General features: G+C 37.4%; 2 protein-coding genes and 1 long non-coding RNA gene across 3 annotated transcripts in view; 1 reads left to right on the plus strand and 2 right to left on the minus strand.

Moving 5' to 3' along the window:
* ifih1 (interferon induced with helicase C domain 1) overlaps nucleotides 1-11,206 on the minus strand; it is a 35,517-nt gene extending 24,311 nt beyond the window's left edge. Inside the window, exons 1-4 of the mRNA XM_065252343.1 lie at nucleotides 10,622-11,206; nucleotides 7,563-7,731; nucleotides 3,442-3,645; nucleotides 3,023-3,091 (exon numbers count right to left, since the gene is read on the minus strand). Of these exons, the coding sequence (XP_065108415.1) occupies nucleotides 3,023-3,091; nucleotides 3,442-3,645; nucleotides 7,563-7,731; nucleotides 10,622-11,056 (877 nt within the window). The 5' untranslated portion in view covers nucleotides 11,057-11,206. The remainder of the gene's footprint in view (nucleotides 1-3,022; nucleotides 3,092-3,441; nucleotides 3,646-7,562; nucleotides 7,732-10,621) is intronic.
* LOC135733593 (uncharacterized) overlaps nucleotides 1-22,328 on the plus strand; it is a 58,549-nt gene that overhangs the window by 17,603 nt on the left and 18,618 nt on the right. The window contains exon 2 of the long non-coding RNA XR_010526983.2: nucleotides 17,976-18,114. This is a non-coding gene — a long non-coding RNA (uncharacterized lncRNA). The remainder of the gene's footprint in view (nucleotides 1-17,975; nucleotides 18,115-22,328) is intronic.
* LOC135733591 (voltage-gated inwardly rectifying potassium channel KCNH7-like) overlaps nucleotides 12,733-22,328 on the minus strand; it is a 91,982-nt gene continuing 82,386 nt past the window's right edge. The window contains exons 13-15 of the mRNA XM_065252344.1: nucleotides 17,968-18,124; nucleotides 16,112-16,283; nucleotides 12,733-15,097 (exon numbers count right to left, since the gene is read on the minus strand). Coding sequence (XP_065108416.1) covers nucleotides 14,828-15,097; nucleotides 16,112-16,283; nucleotides 17,968-18,124 — 599 coding nt within the window. The 3' untranslated portion in view covers nucleotides 12,733-14,827. The remainder of the gene's footprint in view (nucleotides 15,098-16,111; nucleotides 16,284-17,967; nucleotides 18,125-22,328) is intronic.

The following is a 22,328-nucleotide window of genomic DNA, read 5'->3' on the forward strand; positions in this document are numbered from 1 at the left end:
AAAGGGGTATCTGCCAATATTTCTTGAATTTTTCTTTAAGAAAAAGTAAACTTAATTCAAGATTTTTTTTCTTAAACCATTGGCAAATTTTAAGCTTGTTTTAATCACAAATTCACTTAAATATGATTTTTTTTTGTCTTAAAAACTAGAATTATTTTCTTAGGTCATTTTGTTCATCAAGAAAATTTGTACTTTAAACAAGACCAAAAATACTAAGTAAGAAAGTCAATGTTTGTGCAAACATAAACAAAATGTGTTTTTGGCCCAAACTTAACTTCCGGTAGACTTCCACATATAATCAATAACAACAGAGTCGCTCTAGAGCAGATTATTTCTGATAACAAGCAAAATAAATATCCAGTAAGTTTAATAGCCAAAGCGTATCAACCATTACACTTTTCCAACGTTACTGTGTGAAATTAATCTATACAATATGAGTTACGGAGCCTTAAGGGATGGTCGTTCCAAACTCGTATGACCTCCGCTCATCTTCGGAAACACTGACCCTTCATTGAAAATCTACGAACGGTTTACTGTCCATGTCCAGAAAGGTAATAAAAACATCATCAAAGTAGTCCATGTGACATCAGTGGGTCGGTTAGAATCTGTTGAAGCATTGAAAATACGTTTTGGACAATGCTGAATAAAGTCATTTTTGGACCAAAATGTATTTTCGATGCTTCAACACATTCCATCTGACTGATGTAACATGGACTACTTTGATGATGTTTTATTTCCTTTCTGTGTTTCGAAGATAAACGGAGGTCTTACGAGTTTGGAACAACATGAGGGTGAGTCATTAATTACATTATTTTCATTTTTGGGTGAACTATCCCTTTAAATTCTTCCCTGGCTGCCAAATCCGCAAATCCATCCACCGTCTCCCATCGTCTCTTGAAAACCAAAACATTTTTATTTTCCACAAGGTATTTTGTTCCAGAGGTCAGTTTAGTCACTAGCCAGATGGATAAACAAGCACAGACCGGATGTTAACTTTGGGCCAGGCACATAACTGTGGCAACGCGCTTGCATCCGTTGGTACAGTAGTCTGTGATTGGAAAACTATTAGCATTTTTGGCAGAAGGGTAGAATCTGCTTTTGTGATCTGATGAATATCAAAGGATTCTGAAAATCCTCAACGTTAAATAACCAGAAAGAAGTTATTTCTTCAGTGCTGTAACAACATTACACTACCATTGGGAAGTGAAGAGCCAGTTTCTTTGTAAAGTACATATTTGGCAGTACAAGAGCTCGGTCCTGCATTTACAGTACAGTATATGTATATGCAGTGATTTTGCTGGTGATATACTGTATAAATAACATCAACTTCACATCAAATTCCTTTTATTATTTTGGATTTTTACTGAGTTTCGAGTATTTTCTTTAGATTTTAACTGTTTTTGATTGCAAATTATGATGGAAAAATAATTTTTTTATGCCTTTTCGATCATATAATATATAGTATAAAGAAAGTATAAATGTCGATTTTAGTTGAAATAAAAATGAGTACAAAAAATCTAAGTAATTAAACATCTGAAATGATCTTTATTTGTGTGTTTTTTGAGAGGTGTATCGTCCTAAATGTTTAGTCTAATACAAAGATGCATGCATCCACATGTGCATCTGACATTTTGGTTTCAGTTTTTAAAAACATGCAGGAATTAAAAAAATATATATCTGATGTGTAAGATTATATTAGATCCTTGCATTAGAGTAGATCTTAAAGTCTGTCTCAATGTCAATCAAACAATAAAATAAAGAAAAAACTTGAACATATATTTTTTCCTATAGATATTGTTTTTGACTTTATGTTGCCTGATGTTAAGGTATGGATTTAGTTATTTTGCATTTGAACCTTAAACATTTTTTTAATAAAGTTTTTCTCACAATTGACTTTGCTAACTTAATATACTTTAAACAGGTATAGCTCTGTCATTTTCTGCCAGATTCCAACAAATCATACATCGTTTTGAAGGTTTTAATAGAGAATGTCAAAATATAAATAACTTATTTTGGAAAATTTGCTCATTCCGACTCATTTTGCCAGCAAGGGACACATATTGTCTATTTGTAGAAAAATATCTATTTTTTTATTATCTATAGCATTATTAGAGCACTTCTGTAAATTAAACTCAAACTTTGTGCGAAGTATTTTGTGAATGCCAAGATTTTTTAAGGAAACCATTTAGCCACAGACCCATGTGTGCTATTACTTAACAACCCCAAATCTCCAACTCCTCACTGGAGCACATAATGCATTATAGGAACAGTTTTTGTGTTTTATGAAGACGTAAGCATTTTCATTCAAGGGGATTTCTGCTTCTTCCTCTTTATCATGCAATCCGTAAATCTATCCGAACTTAAACTCTTGAGTATGCATTCAGATGATACTGTACACTACAGTGGCCGTTGCGTAAACATAGCCATGAAGTTAAGGCTGTGTCTTAAGAACTAGTCTGACCAACTAGAAATTACTATTTGGATTTAAATTAGACCCATCTACCTTTTTATGTAATATACTTAAATCAGTCTTGACAAAAACGTGAATAAAAGATAAATTGACCAATAATTCAACACGTGTGCAGTGTTTACTGCATTATTTGAAGATGAGATTTAAAGTGACTTTTTCAACAGTGGCTTTTCCAGTCATGTGGACAGATTTAAAAGTTACTGTAGGAACTGGTTTTCAGGTAATGGATTTATAGCTGGACTATGAATTAAATGGCTATGCTGCTATTATTAAAGGATGTTGAGTCCTAATAACAGGAAAAGGAATTGACTAAAAATAATAATTCAACATAATTCAAGAAGATATAAACATATACTGTATCATGTTGCTGCTTACATTAAAGTTTAGTTTTAGTATTTAAATAAATTCAATGTAAACCTAATTTAAAATTGTATTGAATTGTATTTGAGAGCTTTGGTAAACCTTTGGTTACCATCCTAGATCTTGCACCTCTTGGCTGCATCACCTGTGACTCCTGAATGTTTTACAAATGGATGAAAATCAGTTGTGTACCGGATTGATCGGTGTCCTCCGCAAGATCTTCCTCCTCTTTCTGTTGACCATCTAAGTACATATCAGCCTCTGTAAGAGAACATATGCACTGATGTTAGTTTGGCTTGTGCTAACGTCATCCGTCTGTGCTCAGCAACTTGTGTAATGCTTCATCCTGTATAAGCCTAAGGTGGTGACCACAGTGACCACATATCCGCTAGCCCTCAGATGAGTTATTTACACTTAAGAGTGGGCAAAAAAAGACAGATGACATGTACAAATATATTAGGATGACAAAGAACTTATTAAAACGGTTGCAATTGCTGTTTTGTCTTGAAGATGAGATTTGAAATTTTGTTAACGTCAGAATATATAATGTTGGCTTTGTTATACAGTTACTCAGTGAAGAGTTTAAAGTCTGTGAAGGTTACAGATTCTACCTTCAGTAACAGTGGTGGAAAGAGCTGATGTCTCAAGACTGCTGTTGTCCATACTGCTGTCCAAATCGTCCGACAGAAGTGAGCTATTGGCAGAGAGAGCCGGAGGGGTGATGGAGTCTGTTTCCATCTCCTCTGGAGCGTCTGCACACGGCTGTTCACTCTCTTCCATTGTTCTCATCTCAAACGTGTCAACAGACATAGGTTCTGTACAACACACAGATAATCAATTTAGTAAGAGATACAGTTATCAGTAATTATTACACGGCTCTCTGGAATGCTTGATTCTGATTGGTCAGTTGAGACATTTGCAGGTTCGTTCTTTTCAAATAATAACCGCTCCAAAATAATAACGCATAGCCGGACTACTTGCACGATTAAAATCGCTCCGCGCCAATAAAGATCAATAAAGATTACTGTCTGTTTGGCGCCATCTTGTGACAAACACTCGACAACCACGACAAGACACAGAGAGCTTACTGAGACTGAACTTGACAAAATAGAGCATGACAGCTACGAAGCCAACACACAAAAAATACAGAATGGGCATTAAAACTTTTCAAAGACTGGCTAAAAGAGAAAAAAATGGAGACAAGTATAAAGCAGAGGATCTTAATAAGGTATTACGATCATTTTATGCATCTGTGCAAAGTTTCGCGGAAGGATAAAAATGTTAATTTAAAACAAATATGCCAATAAAATGTTTCAAATTCATATTCATGTCCATTTTTTTTTCTTATGTGCAAGTAGCCGTGTAATAAGCGGGATAATGTAGAGGCAGCCGGTAGTTATTGGGAAATAAGCCCCTTCAGTGTGATACAAGACCCTCCGCTTCGCGTCGGGTCCTGATCACACTGTCGGGGCTTATTTCCCAATAACTACCGGCTGCCTCTACATTATCCCTTACTTACTAAGATTACTAAAATAAGTCACATTTTTTCATAGTTTGGCTGGTCCTGCGACTTCTAGTCAGGCGCGACTGGTAAGCCAGTATGAATTAATTTTGACAAATATGAACCAAGAGACATCTTTAAAGGTGCAGTATGTAATTTTTATAAGAATCTCTTAACAGAAATGCAAAATAATATACAAAACTATATTTTCAGTGGTTTATAAAGACCTTTGATAAGGAACCCTTATGTTTTTATTACCTTAGAATGAGACATTTTTATCTACATACACCGAGGGTCCCCTTACATGGAAGTCGCCATTTTGTGCCGCCATGTTTCTACAGAAGCCCTTAACACACAAGCTTTTTTACTAAGTTGTCTCCAACGATGACATGTTTGTCCAGTGGCGGCTACCATAGCTTCTCTGTGCGTTTCAAAACCGAGGGGTGAGCAGTGAACTGAGCCATTGGTTGCAATTTGCAACCTCACCACTAGATGCCACTAAAATTTACACACAGCACCTTTAATGTCTACAGATGCGTGAGTCCGCTAAATGCTGCTCCTGTATTTATGTAATTTAATGAATTCAGTGATGTGGAATGATGAGCCTGCGAACTTGATGCGCGCTGGACGGGTGTGCCTCATAAGTCTTGAAAAGTGAAGCCTTTGGCTCTTTGATCGCCCCCTGGTGGCTGGCTGCAGTACAAGTCATAAACCCCGCCCTCTCCATTCAAACGAATGGGACTCTGCTGTAAATGAAAAAATTATTTACACTTCCAATAAAAGTTTCTGGAAGATGTTTTTGGTCCTTACAGGTAGTTGATACGCTGTGATATATGTTCAATGGTTCTTTTTTGTGATACGTTTTATTTTAGCTAGTAATTTGATGCTATAGAAACGGGGCGTGTCGTTATGATTGGCGTGATTGAACTGGGCACGCAAGCGTTTGGGCGGAAGTTTGATACCGCGGCTACGCCTCTGGCTCCACAGACGATTCCTTCTGCGCATGCCTTGGCTCCAAACTGACGTTTTTACGTAACATGGCGGCGACCATGGTCGGACATTTTTGGCTTCAATTCATTACAAAGGCGAAGTCGCATCGTCCATCTTTTTTTACAGTCTATGGCGCTGGCTTGTTATATTAATTTAGCCTATTCAGCCTTCCAGGTATGTTCCAAGTACGCTACATCTACATCGTGTGTAAATAACCGATAATGTTATGTTAACATATGGACATCTATTCAGCCTGCTGTTCTGTGAGCTATTGTTTAGTTGAATAACTTTCCTTTCCAGATTAAATGTCTGTTCTTTATCTTGGATTTTGTGAAATCATTTTCTAAATAAATGCGACGTGTAGATTATTGCGATTTATATATGTTATTTCATCTTCATGACGCATTTTTGATTGATGGGACTTATACTCTGGAGCGACTCATCCAGAAAATAAGGTATATAGTTTATTAGGGCTGCACAATAAATCGCATGCGATTGTGATGCGCATCTGATCAGTAAAGCCGGTTCCTTGATTAGAAGTAAATCTTCATCACCTGCTTTCAGATGAAGCAACATTTACTACACCATAGTACACAAGCCGTAGTTCACTGACAATCGGGCGATTTCGCCTTTATTTTCGTGTACGTTTGTAGGGCTGTCGCGGTTATGAAGTTTGGCTGATGGTTAACTGTCTAATAAATTGTGCCGATTATGACAATTATTTGACTGTTTTATTGCTTTGACATTTAATTCTCATATTTTTTTTGTTCGTTTATGAAATAATTTTCACAAATTGTTGTGATTATTTAAATTTAATCTTTTGCAAGGTTTACCTGGCAGTAAATATTAATAGACAACACATATTTAAAAGTAATCTGATGATGTCTCATTTATACAGGCGCTGCAGCTCCCCCTTGTGTTTTTTAGAGAGATGTGCAATCATTGCGGTGATCTGAAATCATTGCGATGAGGTCAAACAATCACGATGAGACGATTATTTTATCATTGTGACAGCCCTAGACGTATGGCTAATATCACGATAACGAATGCAATATTGCCAAGCTTGTCACTGAACTATGAGATGTGCATGACAATCGCATGTGATTTATTGTGCAGCCCTATATTTTACACATTTGTTTGTTCCCTTGTGATCGAACCATGACCTTTGGCACTGATAACGCCCAGACAGCAGATGACTCCGGGCTAAATCTGCAACGGATTCAGGCCGAAGTTAGCGGATCTGGTGCGGCTCCGGCCCTGAGTCGTCTTCTGCTATAACTATTATGGGAACACTAAAATATATTTTAGACACCTTTTCTCATGCATGGCTGGTGATATCTGATGTGTTCTAGGGCAAAACTTACCCTGCGTCCCACTACACTATATTTTCCCAAAGCAAAAACAGTACACACTTTAAGGACATAGTATAAGTAGGCAAAAGAACTCATGTGACGCCGCCCTTCATCTTTGTCCACTGGCTACCGATTGAAGCCCGTATCAAATCACTACTGCTCACTTACAGAACTATCACTGGCACTGCACCCACATACTTTAACACCTTTAACACCCCTTCCAGAACCTTCCAGCGTTCAGTGAATGAGTGGCGCCTTGTGATATCTTCATAAAAGGGCACTAAATCACGTTCCCATTCATTCCCCTTCACTACTCCTTGCTGGTGGAATGATTTCGGTCACCAAAATCATTTTAAAAAATAATGAAAAAAATATTTTCCGTGAATATTTGACATAAGTAAATGTTGACTGCTCTTCTATCTTCTGTAGTGTTTGAACTTTAAGAAGAGATTTTTTTATATGTATTGTTAATAAATAGTATTTAGAAATGATAAGCTCAAAAGTTATAGGGTGGCTGCTCTCTCCAATCTCTCAAATTGAATCAAAGCCTCTGGAATTGTTCAAATGTAAAAGGTTAAAAATCCCAAGTTCCCCAGTACAACCTTCTCACGTTACTTAAGATCTTGTGAATCGCTGGCACAATGTTAAAACCTAAGTAAGAGCCGAATTGGACGAGGTGTATGTACAAAAACTAAAAGCGAGATATTCAGACCAAAAATGTTTAGTCTGCAGTAGTTTAGGCATTTGACCTCTACTGGTTTCCGGTTTCCAGCTCCTGTTTTTCCAGGAGGCACCAGTGTGACAGGTTAATGAGGAAACGCCAATAATTTATCAGTCCCTGGAAATTTCAGGAATGTATGAGAGGTTTTCGTGGCGTTTGTCCTCTTACCATCTTCATTACACGGCTCTCCTCTCAGTTCACGTGCTAGGTCGTAATGCTCGGTGTCCTCCAGAGCCTGCAGGAATTTGGAAAACCAGCCAGTTTCGTTCTTGACCAGCTGCTTGAGGAGCAAACGAGCGCCATATGTATTGCCTTTACGGTCAACGGCAGTCATAATCTACAAGGGAAAAAATAAAGGAACAGTTCATTTTTGACACAAATAACACATACTGAGTGAGAAGCACATGAACTCACATCTGATATGTTATGCTGTGAGATGGAAAACCAGTTAACATGATTTCCATATTTAAAAAAGATTAAAATAATATTTTTAGACATGTGATGGCAATATGATAAGTACAGTGTAGCAGAAATGACTCATAACCACATAAGTATAAGAGGAAAGTCCCAAATAGCCATGGTTTGATGACAATGAGGTGAGTTTTGCACATCTGTGGCTGTCTGGTTTGTGGCGCCCTCTACTGATGGTAATATTAATTACACATATATTATTAATGGCAATAAATGAGAAAGTATTTAATTTGTGGATTTCATCAAGTGCACGTTTAGATTCCTACCTGAAAAAACAACAACAAAACAAATTCTAATGGTTTACATTATTACACAATTATAAACCAGCAGCTTTTTACCATTAAAACCATTACAAAATGTCTTTAGGCCTATGTAGTGTATTTTGGGCCTAACTATAGTAGAATTTAGTGGCGTCGTCTTGATTTCTATTCCCCAGTTAACATCCCACTAATAAAAGAAATAAAACTCCTGTGTCTGTTAAGACATTATTTTACACAATTTCCTTTAGTATTATGTTTTGGGTTTTATTCCAGTAGGATTTAATGCATTCTATTGGTTCCCATCTACCAGATGACATCCACCAATGGAGCCCAATGGACCCACAGAGGCCATTATAGTTTCCATTAAACCCGTTACAAAATGTCCTATGTAGTTTTGGGCCTGACTACATTAGAATTTAGTGGGATTTTCTTGATTTCTACCCACCGGATAACATCCCACCAATTGAAGACAAAAATTACTAATTGAGACCCACAGGGGCCATTATAGTTTCATAATTTATATGAAAGACATTTTTTTTATTAATTTTTAAAAATTAAAAGATTAATAGAAAAAATAATGTTTTGAGTCTTATTCCAGTAGGATTTAATGGTGTTCTATTGGTTCCCATCTAGCAGATAACATCCACAAATGGACCCACAGGGGCCATTGTAGTTTCGATTAAACCATTGCAAAATGATGACCAAAACAAAATATCTGTAAGCCTATATTTGGACCTAACTACTACATTAGGATTTAGTGGTGTTTCCTTGATTTCTATCCACCAGTTAACATCCCAACAATAGAAGACAAAACACTGTAAAAAAATGCAGCATGAAGTTAAAACAACTTGGTGTTGCAAGTTAATTCAATCTACTATTTTAAAGCAGACATAGCATGAAGAGTTAACTTTTTTCATGTTTAAAGGAACAGTATGTAAGAAATTTATATTAATTAATCATAAAATTGCCCTTATATGTCACTAGACATTAAGAAATCATTTTCATTTCAAATACTTACATCACTGACAACAGCAGTCCTGCCAGGATATTGTCATTTAAAAAGTGGAGTTGCAGCCCTCAACTGATGTTTATGTTGTCATTTTGTGTATTGGCCACCAGTTGTGTGATTGCAGTACCAGTTTTAACCACAAGTTTTGTGATTGCAATACCAGTTTTGGCCACAATCCTACATACTGTTCCTTTAAGTGCTATAATTGGGTCCCTAGTGCTTTTATCAACCTGGATAAAGATGTGATAAAGATCAACCCAGTAACTTTGTTTTGGTAAACCATTCCCTGCAATCATGTGAAAAAAGCTCATTGAAATTTGGCTCCCCTGGTGATGTCAGAAGGGGATAATACCACCCCTTAATCTGCACTATCCAACCACACCACTGCCATTTAGTGCAGAGATCAGCTCATTTGCATGTTAAAGGACATGCCCCAAAACGGCACATTTTTGCACACACCTACAAAGTGGCAATTTTAACATGTTATAATAAATTATCTATATGGTATTTAGAGCTAAAATTTCACATATGTACTCTGGGCACACCAAATTTTTATTTGACATCTTAAAAAAAGTAAAATATCCCCTTTAAGTTTTGGCTTGCGATAAATTGGCATAACTTATCAAATCAAGTGGAAATTGTTTAACTTATTTTTTTTTTAAGTAACATCAAAATATGTTTGACAATAATGCTGCATACTTTTTACAGTGCTGTTTAGACCCACGGGAAACAATTATAGTTTTTTTTTAGAACACAATTTTACAAAATTACAGGATTTATTTTTTGTATAATGCTTAGGGTAGTATTCCAGTAGGATTTAATGGTGTTTTATTGGTTCCCATCTATCAGATAACATCCCACCAATAAAACCAATTATTAAAACCATTGCACTTCTCATTAGAACCATTAAATCCATTAGAAGTGATAGTTTTCAGTCTCTTACGAAAATTAACCATGGTTTTACTACAGTTCAAACAAAAGATCAACCCAGTAACTTAGTTTTGGTAAAGCATGTGAAAAAATAGCTAATTGAAATTTGGCTCCCCTTGTGATGTCAGAAGGGGATCTTCTTATACCCTTTTTCTGCAATATCCAACCACGGCACTGACATTCAGTGGAGAGATCAGCTCATTTGCATTTTAAAGGACACGCCCCAAAACAAAAATCTACACACAGTGAGCTAGAACACATACAGTAGGCTACGTACTCTGGGGACACCAAAGATTTATTTTACATTTTAAAATGTCTTCTTTGGTTGAATTGACTTGCAAAACCAAGTTGTTTTAACTTCCTGCTGCATTTTATTACAGTGTGGTTTTGCTAATAGTAATCAATACACCCAAAAACCATGATTACTACACTTTTACCACAAAAACCATGGTTCATTTTCATTTGATGATATGATAGTATACAGTAATATAGAATATCTTCACGTTATATTTCTGCATATATATTCTGCAATAGAGATTAATTTAAAGTTTACTGACATTTTCCATGTCCTCCTGTGTTAACAGCCCCATATCGGCGCAGTGCGTGGACACATCGCGTGTTTTCATGTTGACCAGCGACAGTCGCATCAGATCGAAGAGCCGAACACAGCTGTCGTTTTGCTCCTCTTCTGTCGGCTCGGGCGGTTTATTATCAACATAATTCGCTGCTTGTTTACATCCGACAGTCTCAAGTGCAGTGATCAGTTCCCGCGACCAGCCTTTGACGTCACGTTTTTTAATAATTTCGTCAATAAGAAGAGATGCCGCGCTGATGTCACCATCTCTAACTATCTTGGCGTTTATCCGATCCTTCTGATCCGGTTCAAGGAAACTCAAAAGGTCCAAAAGCGGCTCGACTTTGATCAGACGCTTCAGTCTGTCTCTGAAACAGTCAAGAACGTGACATGTCGCGACGTCCTGATCGCAGTTCATTTTTTAAAGATAAGAATATTTTAATTACTCGATAAGAGTGGGTTGTTATCGCTAAGAATTGTGTCGCTCAAGTGATCTGTCAGCGTTTCTAGGGCTGTCCTATGCACGAGAAACGAATCCGTGCCAGCTAATATTGTGGGCTACTTTCGGTTTCGATTCCTTGCTTTGGTTTCTAAACGTCATCCTTGCGTTTAAATTTCCTCAAAATTGAAACCAACAAAAGTTTTTAATTTAGCCGACAAAAGACCCAAATTTGAGGAAAAATAAACATGAAACCATATCATAATAATTGTGTATAAAATGATTATGCATCTGATCCCATATGGCAAAAAATAAATTTCTCTGGCCAAAAATATATTTTAAATATATGCTAAATATATTTTGTAGAAAGTAATCTTCAATTGAATATATTTTTGAATTTGGAAATATATTTAGTTTTAACCTTTATATCAACATATGAAGAGTTTCGTTGCAAAACGAGATAACTCCGTTTTTTAAATGTTCAGAAATCTCGTTTTTTTGGTTGTGCATTCCAATTAATATCAATTCAACTGCTATTGGTTTGTTTTGAGCTAAGTAGCACCATAAAACAAAATAATAACATAATAATAAACAAGTTTTGAGAAAAATGTTAAAAACGGAGTTATCTCGTTTTCCAAAGAAACTCTTCATATATTTAAAAATGTATTTCAAGGGAAAGCAAATACATTTCTAATTTTACATCCCATATGGCAAGAATGTATTGTTTGCCAAAATATATTTGAAATATATGCTAAATAAGTAAATTTTCTGTTTTTGAAGTAAAAAAAAATAAATAAAACGTTTTTCTTCCATTGCAACTTAAAATATATTTCCTTGGATTGAAATATATGGAGGGCTAAATATATTTTTAAAAGCTTAAAAATGTATATATTTTTAAAATATATTAAAAAAAAAAATATATGGCCAAAAATATATTAATGAAGCATATTTTTTGTAAACATATTCCAAAATGCATTTCAGCAAATATATTTTGCCCATTTTTTGTTTATTTTGAAATATATTTAATTTATTAATTTTTTTGCTGTACACTGTAAAAAATTACTTTGCCTCCTTAAAATTTTTTGTTAAATCAACTCAGATTTACAAGTCATGTCAACAGAGATGAGTTGTCACAACGTATAAAATATACAACTCATTTCTAGTCAAGATAAATAATAGTAAGTTGAAAAGACTTGTAAATCCGAGTTGATTCAACAAAAAATTTTAAGGCAGCAAAGTATTTTTTACAGTCTGTTCTGTTGCGATGAAGATATCTCTTATTTCAGTATTATTTCAAGTATTTAATGGTATATGACATTAGACTATATCATTGGGGGCATAGCATAGATTTTAGGTAAATTTTTTTTTTAGTCTTGAATATTCATAAGCTTGTAGGCTATACCACATTTATAATTTTATAATCGGATAAAAAGATCAAATAAATAGTATTTAACAATAGATGGCGACAAAATTCATTTCTTAGGCTAAATCTGTAATCTATACTATATTGTATGTAATAGTTTTCATGCTAAATAAAATGAAAATGTACCCAAATGTTTCACTTTCAGATGACAGTGCATCTAAGAACTCATAAAAAAGTAATTTACAGCAGTAGTAAGAATAGGCAACACAAAATGTATATGCATTATTTTTATTTATATACTTAAAGTATTTACCTGATGCAAATGCATCAGATATATATAATAATAAACCTTTATATAACAGACAAAGTCAGTACACCTGCAGAATAGTGTGGTGTAGAAACTGTACAGTGCAAACTATAAAAAAGTCCAAGTGAAACACTGGGAAAACAAACAAACATTTGTACCTTCTTGGAGGTTACGTGCAAAAGTTTGCAGTTTATTGAAAAGTTTTAGATAAAAAAAATTCTGCCTCTGTCCGTCTCCCGCCTATTATGAGTCCACACACACTGCATACAAACAAAATATAATCAATAAATAAAAAACAGATGCTTACACATTAATATATGCAAAGAATTCACATACAGGCGACAGACAGCAGGCACATGCACACAAAGTAACAACATTAATTATTATATTGGGTTACTAAGTTTTTATTTTGAAATAAAGTGCAGGAACTCTCCCTTTATGCAGAAATAACCGAATATTACACACATACGCAGATTTCATTTATTTGTATATGTCTTCGTTTTTCAGAATATGGGTTTGTGCAATTTTAAATGTAAAACTAATACTTATTTGCTTCAAAATACAGTGACATCAAAAATAAATTAAAAGGCTGTAGCTGTCCAAACTGATAAAATTGACAGGGTAATTCAAAGTGTTTATTGCACATAAAAAACTTCCAGTGTTATACTGGATGTATATTTTAATACATAAAACTAAAATTAGTTTAATAAAGTTTACACTTATAAGTTACAGAGAAGCAAACACACAAATCTCCTCTCAGAACCATTCAGTTATTTTTACTATGTAAAGTTAACAACTTGATGATGTTAGAGAAATATTTGCAACCTTATTCAACAGATCAGTCCCACAGAGGTAAATTTGACAAGAAATGTGTGTGCAGATCCAGTGTTTGACTATTATTGCTAGTATGCATTGAGACAAACAATTGTGATCAACTTTTGTTGCCTCGATACAGTAAAGAATTTCAGTAGCTTGATCAAGCCAACATCATTATAGCTGATCACAGTAGATCAGTAGTTGATTAATATACATAATCCATTTATAAATATGCATACAGTACAGTGTATATTCAGAGCTACATGTGAAACTATAATGTACATTGCAACCAGAATCCACCCCAAAACTTCTGCGGTGTAAGACGGCTCTGGATAGGCAAAGCTCAGAAGAACGACTGTAACTTTAGGGGCTGCTGGTTTGTTTCGTATACTGTGTTGTGAACTAGTGTAATAGTCATGCACATGAGTTTAATTCAAGCCAGCATGACCAGGTGCAAAAAACAGTCAATTAGAGAACAGTGCATTTTAGTTTTTAGCTTTAGGGCATGCCGACACCATACCTGCTTCCCAGTATGTTGCAGTAAACATGCAACTAGTTAAAACCCTCAGCCATGCATCTCTTTTCCCGGGCAGAAAAATACATTCTTAATACATGGCAGTTATTCAGATAAAAATAAATAAATAAATACTAAGACCACTTTTCAAATCTGGGATTTAAAGTTATGACATAAAATGAAGAAATATTTAAGACTTCATTCCTAGGCCACTACCTGAAATCCATTTGACCTTTTCCATAAAAGATCAGATATGCTCAGCTCTGTGGAAGCACAAAAGATTGCTCTGAACATTCATAAACCAAGCTGGTTAATACAGATCATCAGATTTAGTTTGAATGCTGCTGAGATTTAAAGAGGGAGGTCATACCAATTACCAAGAGTAAATGTTATTTTTTTTAATTTAACCTTTCAGTGGGGTTTGTAATCGGGATTACAATCATTTGGAATCCCCAAATTGAAACTGGAAACAGGGCCTGCCATAAGCTGTCATCTGATATAAGCCATCAGCAATATCCTGAGTCATACAAAAGACTGTCACCTTTGTCTTTACAGAAAACTTCCTACAAATGGAAGTTCGGTCTGTAATCGGTCAGATCGTCCTCAAAGGCATTGAGGAGCAAAAAGGAAGCGACATCACAGAGGAAGCCAATATCAAGTAATAGATGAGTTGCATTAGGCCAGTGTCTGTAGAGAATCCAGAAGATTTGTTTCTCTGGACGTGCAGATGTCCAGATATCTATACCGCAGTCATTGCTGTTCTTTTACTCCTGGATCAGACAAAGGTCTGTGAAGATCTAAAGTCTCTGTTGCTACAGGGTTCAACAGCGGGTCTGGTGGGAGAGATTTGGAATGATGTCGTGTAAGTGTAAGTGTCTGGTTGTTTATAAAACTGTGAGTAGGAATTGAGTCTCGTGACGGCTGTATCCCATGGCTCTGCTGCAGATTAGACTCTGTTAGGGACAAACCTGATGGAGAGTCTATGGAGCGAATGTTTGTTATGCCCAAAAACTCTGCATCCTGTAAAAGAAGAAAATATGATTGTTGATTATGTTTAATTTTTTCCTTTCCTTCTTTTCACTCTCATTGAGGTGATACATGCTGTAACCCATTTTTACATTAGGAGGCGCTCTATGGCTGTCCGTGTTAGATACCGTCATAGACGGAAGCAACAGAGCATAAATACGTCAGAAAGGAATGCCCACTTTATCTGGCACGCCGGAAGTATGGCCAGGGAGACGCAGCGTCTCGTTCCCTTCTCAGGGAACAAGGGTTACATACGTAACCCGAGACGTTTCCTTTCGAGGGTACATTTTAACGCTGCGTCAGAGCTGATGCTATGGGGAACTTTATACCCAATCCGCCAGACTACAAGTGCCTGTCTGTGTGTAGAAAGCACAACTGAGACCAAAGCACACACATAGATAGCCGCTCAGGCAAAAAAAGATAAAGCGGGCGTTCCTTTCTGCCGTATTTATGCTCTCTGGCTTCCGTCTATGACGTCATGCCAAACCATTGGTTGAATTTGATATAAATACTCAGACGTCGTCACGCAGTAGCTCTGACTCAGCATTGAAGTTCCCTCGAAAGGGAACTAAGGTTAACAAATACAACTTTATTGTAAAATGTTACGGTACTTTCATTATTTACTTACTCAAATGAAAGCTTTAATGCAAGGGCAAGTTATTTCTTTTTCTTGAAATTGAAGGCATGTAGACCTTCCACAACAGTTGTTTGTTGGTGTTTGACAGAAAGCTTAATGCAAATCTATGTAATCTGACATAATCTCACTTTACTGCCTCTAGACTGCTTATTTATGGTTTATATGGGGTGTCAGTGGTTACAAACACCACAAATAGACCAATAAACATTAAAAAAACAACAATCAACACATGCACATACACACTGCATTTGGAATAAAAGACCTTTTAAAGGTTAAGGCATTAATAGTCTTCCACTAACGGAGCTTTTTAGTCCACTAGAAAATGATGTAATGGATGGCCTTTATATCTTAATAATGATGCTGTGTTGTACCTGTGGAGTTGTGCGGTGTGGTTGACCGGTGGGCACAGAAGATACAGGTTGTACTTTGCTGGCAAGTCTCTTGTAATCTGTGAGGCTGCTGTAAGCCGGGGGTCCTAAACACGTCTGTCTCTGAAGCAGGTGAAGGATGCTCTGAATATCTGATGTCATCTGGGACTCTAACCTGGACAGTGAGTAGAGCTCAGTAATAAAGGACTATAAAAAATCATTTAGATAAAAATTAAAAAGAAAAAGTATGATGTAAGACCCATCCTGACCTGCACTGAGAGACCACAATAAATCTAAATCTGTAACAAACCATATAGGATCTGAACAACATTTGTGTTTACCACTCTTGTACACTAGGTGGAGCTCATGGACTAATGTACTGTATGTCTTCTGTCAGTGTGGCAGCAGCATACATTTACAAAGTTGTGTGTAAAGTATAGCACAGACCTCTTGTGTGAGGGTTCACTGATGCATAAATACTCTAACATAAAAACTACAAGGCAGCCGGTCATGAACATTTTAAAAGCAACATCTTTCATTATTAATAATCCTCAGAATTGGCATGTGAAGCTCAAGGAGGTGCGTTACATTTTCATTCAGGTAATGGAGGTCTGAGGAGGTAACGGGCGATCATTTTGACATGTATTCTGTTATATGAGGGTTAATGAGGGTTCATGTGAGATATTAAGTGTGTTTGTATGTAAGGGACACCTTGTTATTAAAACCACAGAGCCCATTAACTGTAGATCTCAGAAAACAAAAGGAAAAGATGATCTTTCCTACACTGGTGGGTGAAGGAGACATTCAATATCTATTGGCTCCGGGGGTCATGCATGCATCATTTTAAAAAATGCATTATAATATTTAAGTATATGCAGGTAGAAAAAAAACATAATATCATGATAAACAATTATATCGAGATAAATATCACATGCTATCATGAAAACCTGTTAGTTTATTTTTTTAGCCAATATAGAAATAAGACATTGTATAGTAAGAATGACCTGACATCTCTCCAGTAGATGCACTTTGCTTTAAGATGTGTGATACAGTATGGCTGATGCCTCCTTGCTAAGCCAGCATATTGCTAAAAATACCACCTGCTGTTATTCTGCTCACCCTTCTGCTTCTGTGTGTGTTTGTGTGTGTGTGTGTGTCCATGTGTGAGTCTTTGTCTGTGTTGTAACTGCTGTTATCTAAACTAGTTTTGTCAGCCAAGGCTCATTTTCATGTGCATGTGAATGATAACAAAGTACAATGTTTTGTTTTGTAATGTTTATTACTGGGCAAACCTTCAGCGGTTAGATTAGGTGTGTGTGGTTAGGGTCATTTGTTTTACTGTGTACAGAAGCCCATTAGGTTCATCTCTCTTGAAATCATAGATCACAATCTGCCTCACAGATGGATTTACAGACACGGGATTAACGAATAGTATTTTAAATATACACGTGGCTAACGGTTAAAGGGATAGTTTACCCAAAAATAAAATAAAATCTGTCATCACTTTCTCACCCTAAAGAAAGAAAAGATATTTTGAGAAATGTTTGTAACAAGGCAGATCTGGGGCACCATTCACTTTCATAGTATTATTTTTCCTACTATGGAAGTAAATGGTGCCCCAGATCTGCATCGTTACAAAACATTCTTTAAAATCTTCCTTTCTGTTTAGCAGAACAAATATATATTTTTACCGGTTTGGAACAATTTGAACCTTTTACTGTAATTTACCGTAAAGCTATGGCATGGTGACTTAAAATTATTTTGAAAATGCATGCTCCCAGTCATGATATGAAAGTAAAATGTTGACTTCAAAGCTAAGGACTATGTAAAAACTTGTTAATATCATGAATGTGTTTTACCTGCTCAGGTGTTGTTGCAGCTGGTCGAGTCTGTGCTCCACCTCTCCATATGTGATGTCACAGTCCAGGTCATCATCTTCTGTCCCACCCTGCTCCTGTGTACTTTTGTCCATGTGCTGTTTGGGTCTTTCTGCTAACCAGTCAGGGGTGTGTATATCTAAAACATTTAACACATACTCATATATACACATTTTGATTGTGAATGCTTTACAAAATAGTAGCACATTTTGGATTAATTGTTTATAAATTGTAAAATTTCTAAACTTCACTAAAGGGCCGTTCACGCTTTAACAATAATGATAACATAAACTATAACACTTTATAAGAGTCTGCACCACCAGACGATAGCAATAACGTTATATTAATTCACCTGCGTAATGCAGTATTCACACAAATTATTTATCTTTAAAGGCGGGGTGCATGATTTTTGAAAAAAACTTTGGTAAAGGGACTTACAGCCAATCAGCAGTAAGCGACATGTCTACTAACCGATATCGTGCCTGGGTTGCGAATGTGTGGGGCGGGTCTATCAAAAAAAGGTCCAGATTCTATTGGGGTAGGGGCGTGTTTGTTTAGGTGATTTCAAATAACATTGGCTTTCAGAGATCATGCACACCACCTTTAAAGGGATAGTTCACCCCAAAATGGAAATTCTCTCATCATTTACTCACTCTCATGTTGTAACAAACCTAGAAATGTATTTGTTTTGATAAGATATTTTGAAAGATAAATCGAGGAATGGGGCTCATGATCGGTTTTGTTTCAAACATTCCTCAAAATATCTTTCTTTGTGGTCATAAGAAACAAAGACATGAATACAGGTTTATAACAACAGGTGGGTGAGTAAATGATTAGAGCTTGGCAAAAAAAAATTTTTTCAATGAATCGTTTTTTTTCCATATTTCCATATTTATTTCCGCAGACATTGAATGTAAGATTAACGTTAATCTAAGTACTAGTCTTCTCCACTAGATGTCACTCTCTTTTTGTCCTTGCGGGATGTTACCAAAGAGCGAGAGGGGAGCCTGTCATTCATTTATTCAGTCTTTATTCTAATATAATATAATATAATATAATATAATATAATATTATAGGTCATATCTAACCAATCGCTAACTTTGTTTATGTAAATGAGGAAGAGTCATATCACTCCCTGGCTAAATACGGTGTACCACAGGGATCAGTTTTAGGTCCTATCCTGTTCTCGTTATACATGTTACCCCTAGGAGACATTATCAGGAAATATAACATACGTTTTCACTGCTATGCGGATGATACCCAGCTTTACATCTCCTCGCATCCCAGCGAAACACACACGTTTTCTAAGCTAAAAGACTGCATTAGCGATGTTAGTGACTGGATGGCACATAACTTTCTTAAGCTCAACTCCAATAAGACAGAGATACTTATTATTGAACCAAATCGCTACAAACATAATATGTCAGATTACAAATTGCACATAGATGGCTGTACTGTGGTGCCATCTTCCACGGTTAGGAACTTAGGTGTGATGTTCGACAGCAACTTATCCTTTGATAGTCATATCGCCAACGTCTGCCGCACAGCATTCTTCCATCTTAGAAATATCTCAAAAATACGCCATATGCTGTCTACATCTGACGCAGAGAAGCTTATTCATGCTTTTATGACCTCTAGAATAGACTATTGTAACTCGCTACTCGGGGGATGCCATTTAAATCAGGTTAACAAGCTTCAGCTAGTTCAAAACGCTTCTGCAAGGGTACTTACTCGATCTAAGAAGTATGACCACATAAGCCCAATTCTGGCATCTTTACACTGGCTACCAGTTAAATATCGCATTCAATTTAAAATATCACTAATCACCTACAAAGCTTTAAATGGCTTAGCACCCTCATATCTTAAAGAATTACTATCAGAATACATTCCATCACGCACACTACGGTCGCAAAATGCTGGTCTATTGATTATCCCTAGACTATCAAAAGTGTCTAAAAGTGGAAGATCCTTTTCCTACTTAGCCCCTAAGCTCTGGAATGATTTACCAACCGATGTCCGAGAATCAGACACAGTCGATCATTTTAAATCTAGACTTAAAACTTTTCTCTTCAACAAAGCATTCGCATAATTTGTCTAGTAAAGGTTCTTAACTCGCAATAGTTATTTTCACGGAACAAAGCACTCACGGTCATAACACAGACCAACCAAATAAATAAATAAAAACCTTTTCTGCATGAACACTTAAAATGAATTGCATTAAATAGTTTGCCACCGTTTGCCACTGAACCTGCATTAACGACGACAGTGGGGCTTCCGGCCTTAGTCAAACGGTTTGGCACGTATGGTCGGGTTGCGATTTTGGTGCTTTCGTGTGTCTTGTGAATAGTATGCCATATAGACCCGTTTGCCACTGAACCTGCATTAACGACGACAGTGGGGCCTCCAGCCTTAGTCAAACGGGTTGGTATGTATGGTCGGGTTGCGTTTTTCGCGCTTTCGTGTGTCTTGTGAATAGTATGCCATACATACCCGTTTGCCACTGAACCTGCATTAACGACGACAGTGGGGCCTCCAGCCTTAGTCAAACGGGTTGGCACGTATGGTCGGGTTGCAATTTTGGCGCTATCGTAAGTCTTATGAATAGTATGCCATACAGACCCGTTTGCCACTGAACCTGCATTAACGACGACAGTGGGGCCTCCAGCCTTAGTCAAACGGGTTGGTATGTATGGTCGGGTTGCGTTTTTCGCGCTTTCGTGTGTCTTGTGAATAGTATGCCATACAGACCCGTTTGCCACTGAACCTGCATTAACGACGACAGTGGGGCCTCCAGCCTTAGTCAAACGGGTTGGCACGTATGGTCGGGTTGCGATTTTAGCGCTAACGTAAGTCTTATGAATAGTATGCCATACAGACCCGTTTGCCACTGAACCTGCATTAACGACGACAGTGGGGCTTCCGGCCTTAGTCAAACGGGTTGGTATGTATGGTCGGGTTGCGTTTTTCGCGCTTTCGTGTGTCTTGTGAATAGTATGCCATACATACCCGTTTGCCACTGAACCTGCATTAACGAAGACAGTGGGGCCTCCAGCCTTAGTCAAACGGGTTGGCACGTATGGTCGGGTTGCGATTTTGGCGCTATCGTAAGTCTTATGAATAGTATGCCATACAGACCCGTTTGCCACTGAACCTGCATTAACGACGACAGTGGGGCTTCCGGCCTTAGTCAAACGGGTTGGTATGTATGGTCGGGTTGCGTTTTTCGCGCTTTCGTGTGTCTTGTGAATAGTATGCCATACATACCCGTTTGCCACTGAACCTGCATTAACGACGACAGTGGGGCCTCCAGCCTTAGTCAAACGGGTTGGCACGTATGGTCGGGTTGCAATTTTGGCGCTATCGTAAGTCTTATGAATAGTATGCCATACAGACCCGTTTGCCACTGAACCTGCATTAACGACGACAGTGGGGCCTCCAGCCTTAGTCAAACGGGTTGGTATGTATGGTCGGGTTGCGTTTTTCGCGCTTTCGTGTGTCTTGTGAATAGTATGCCATACAGACCCGTTTGCCACTGAACCTGCATTAACGACGACAGTGGGGCCTCCAGCCTTAGTCAAACGGGTTGGCACGTATGGTCGGGTTGCGATTTTAGCGCTAACGTAAGTCTTATGAATAGTATGCCATACAGACCCGTTTGCCACTGAACCTGCATTAACGACGACAGTGGGGCTTCCGGCCTTAGTCAAACGGGTTGGTATGTATGGTCGGGTTGCGTTTTTCGCGCTTTCGTGTGTCTTGTGAATAGTATGCCATACAGACCCGTTTTCCACTGAACCTGCATTAACGACGACAGTGGGGCCTCCAGCCTTAGTCAAACGGGTTGGTATGTATGGTCGGGTTGCGTTTTTCGCGCTTTCGTGTGTCTTGTGAATAGTATGCCATACATACCCGTTTGCCACTGAACCTGCATTAACGAAGACAGTGGGGCCTCCAGCCTTAGTCAAACGGGTTGGCACGTATGGTCGGGTTGCGATTTTGGCGCTATCGTAAGTCTTATGAATAGTATGCCATACAGACCCGTTTGCCACTGAACCTGCATTAACGACGACAGTGGGGCCTCCAGCCTTAGTCAAACGGGTTGGTATGTATGGTCGGGTTGCGTTTTTCGTGCTTTCGTGTGTCTTGTGAATAGTATGCCATACAGACCCGTTTGCCACTGAACCTGCATTAACGACGACAGTGGGGCCTCTCAGCCTTAGTCAAACGGGTTGGCACGTATGGTCGGGTTGCGATTTTGGCGCTATCGTAAGTCTTATGAATAGTATGCCATACAGACCCGTTTGCCACTGAACCTGCATTAACGACGACAGTGGGGCCTCCAG

This window comes from Paramisgurnus dabryanus, chromosome 15 (genome assembly GCF_030506205.2).
Source record: "Paramisgurnus dabryanus chromosome 15, PD_genome_1.1, whole genome shotgun sequence".
NCBI lineage: Eukaryota > Metazoa > Chordata > Actinopteri > Cypriniformes > Cobitidae > Paramisgurnus > Paramisgurnus dabryanus.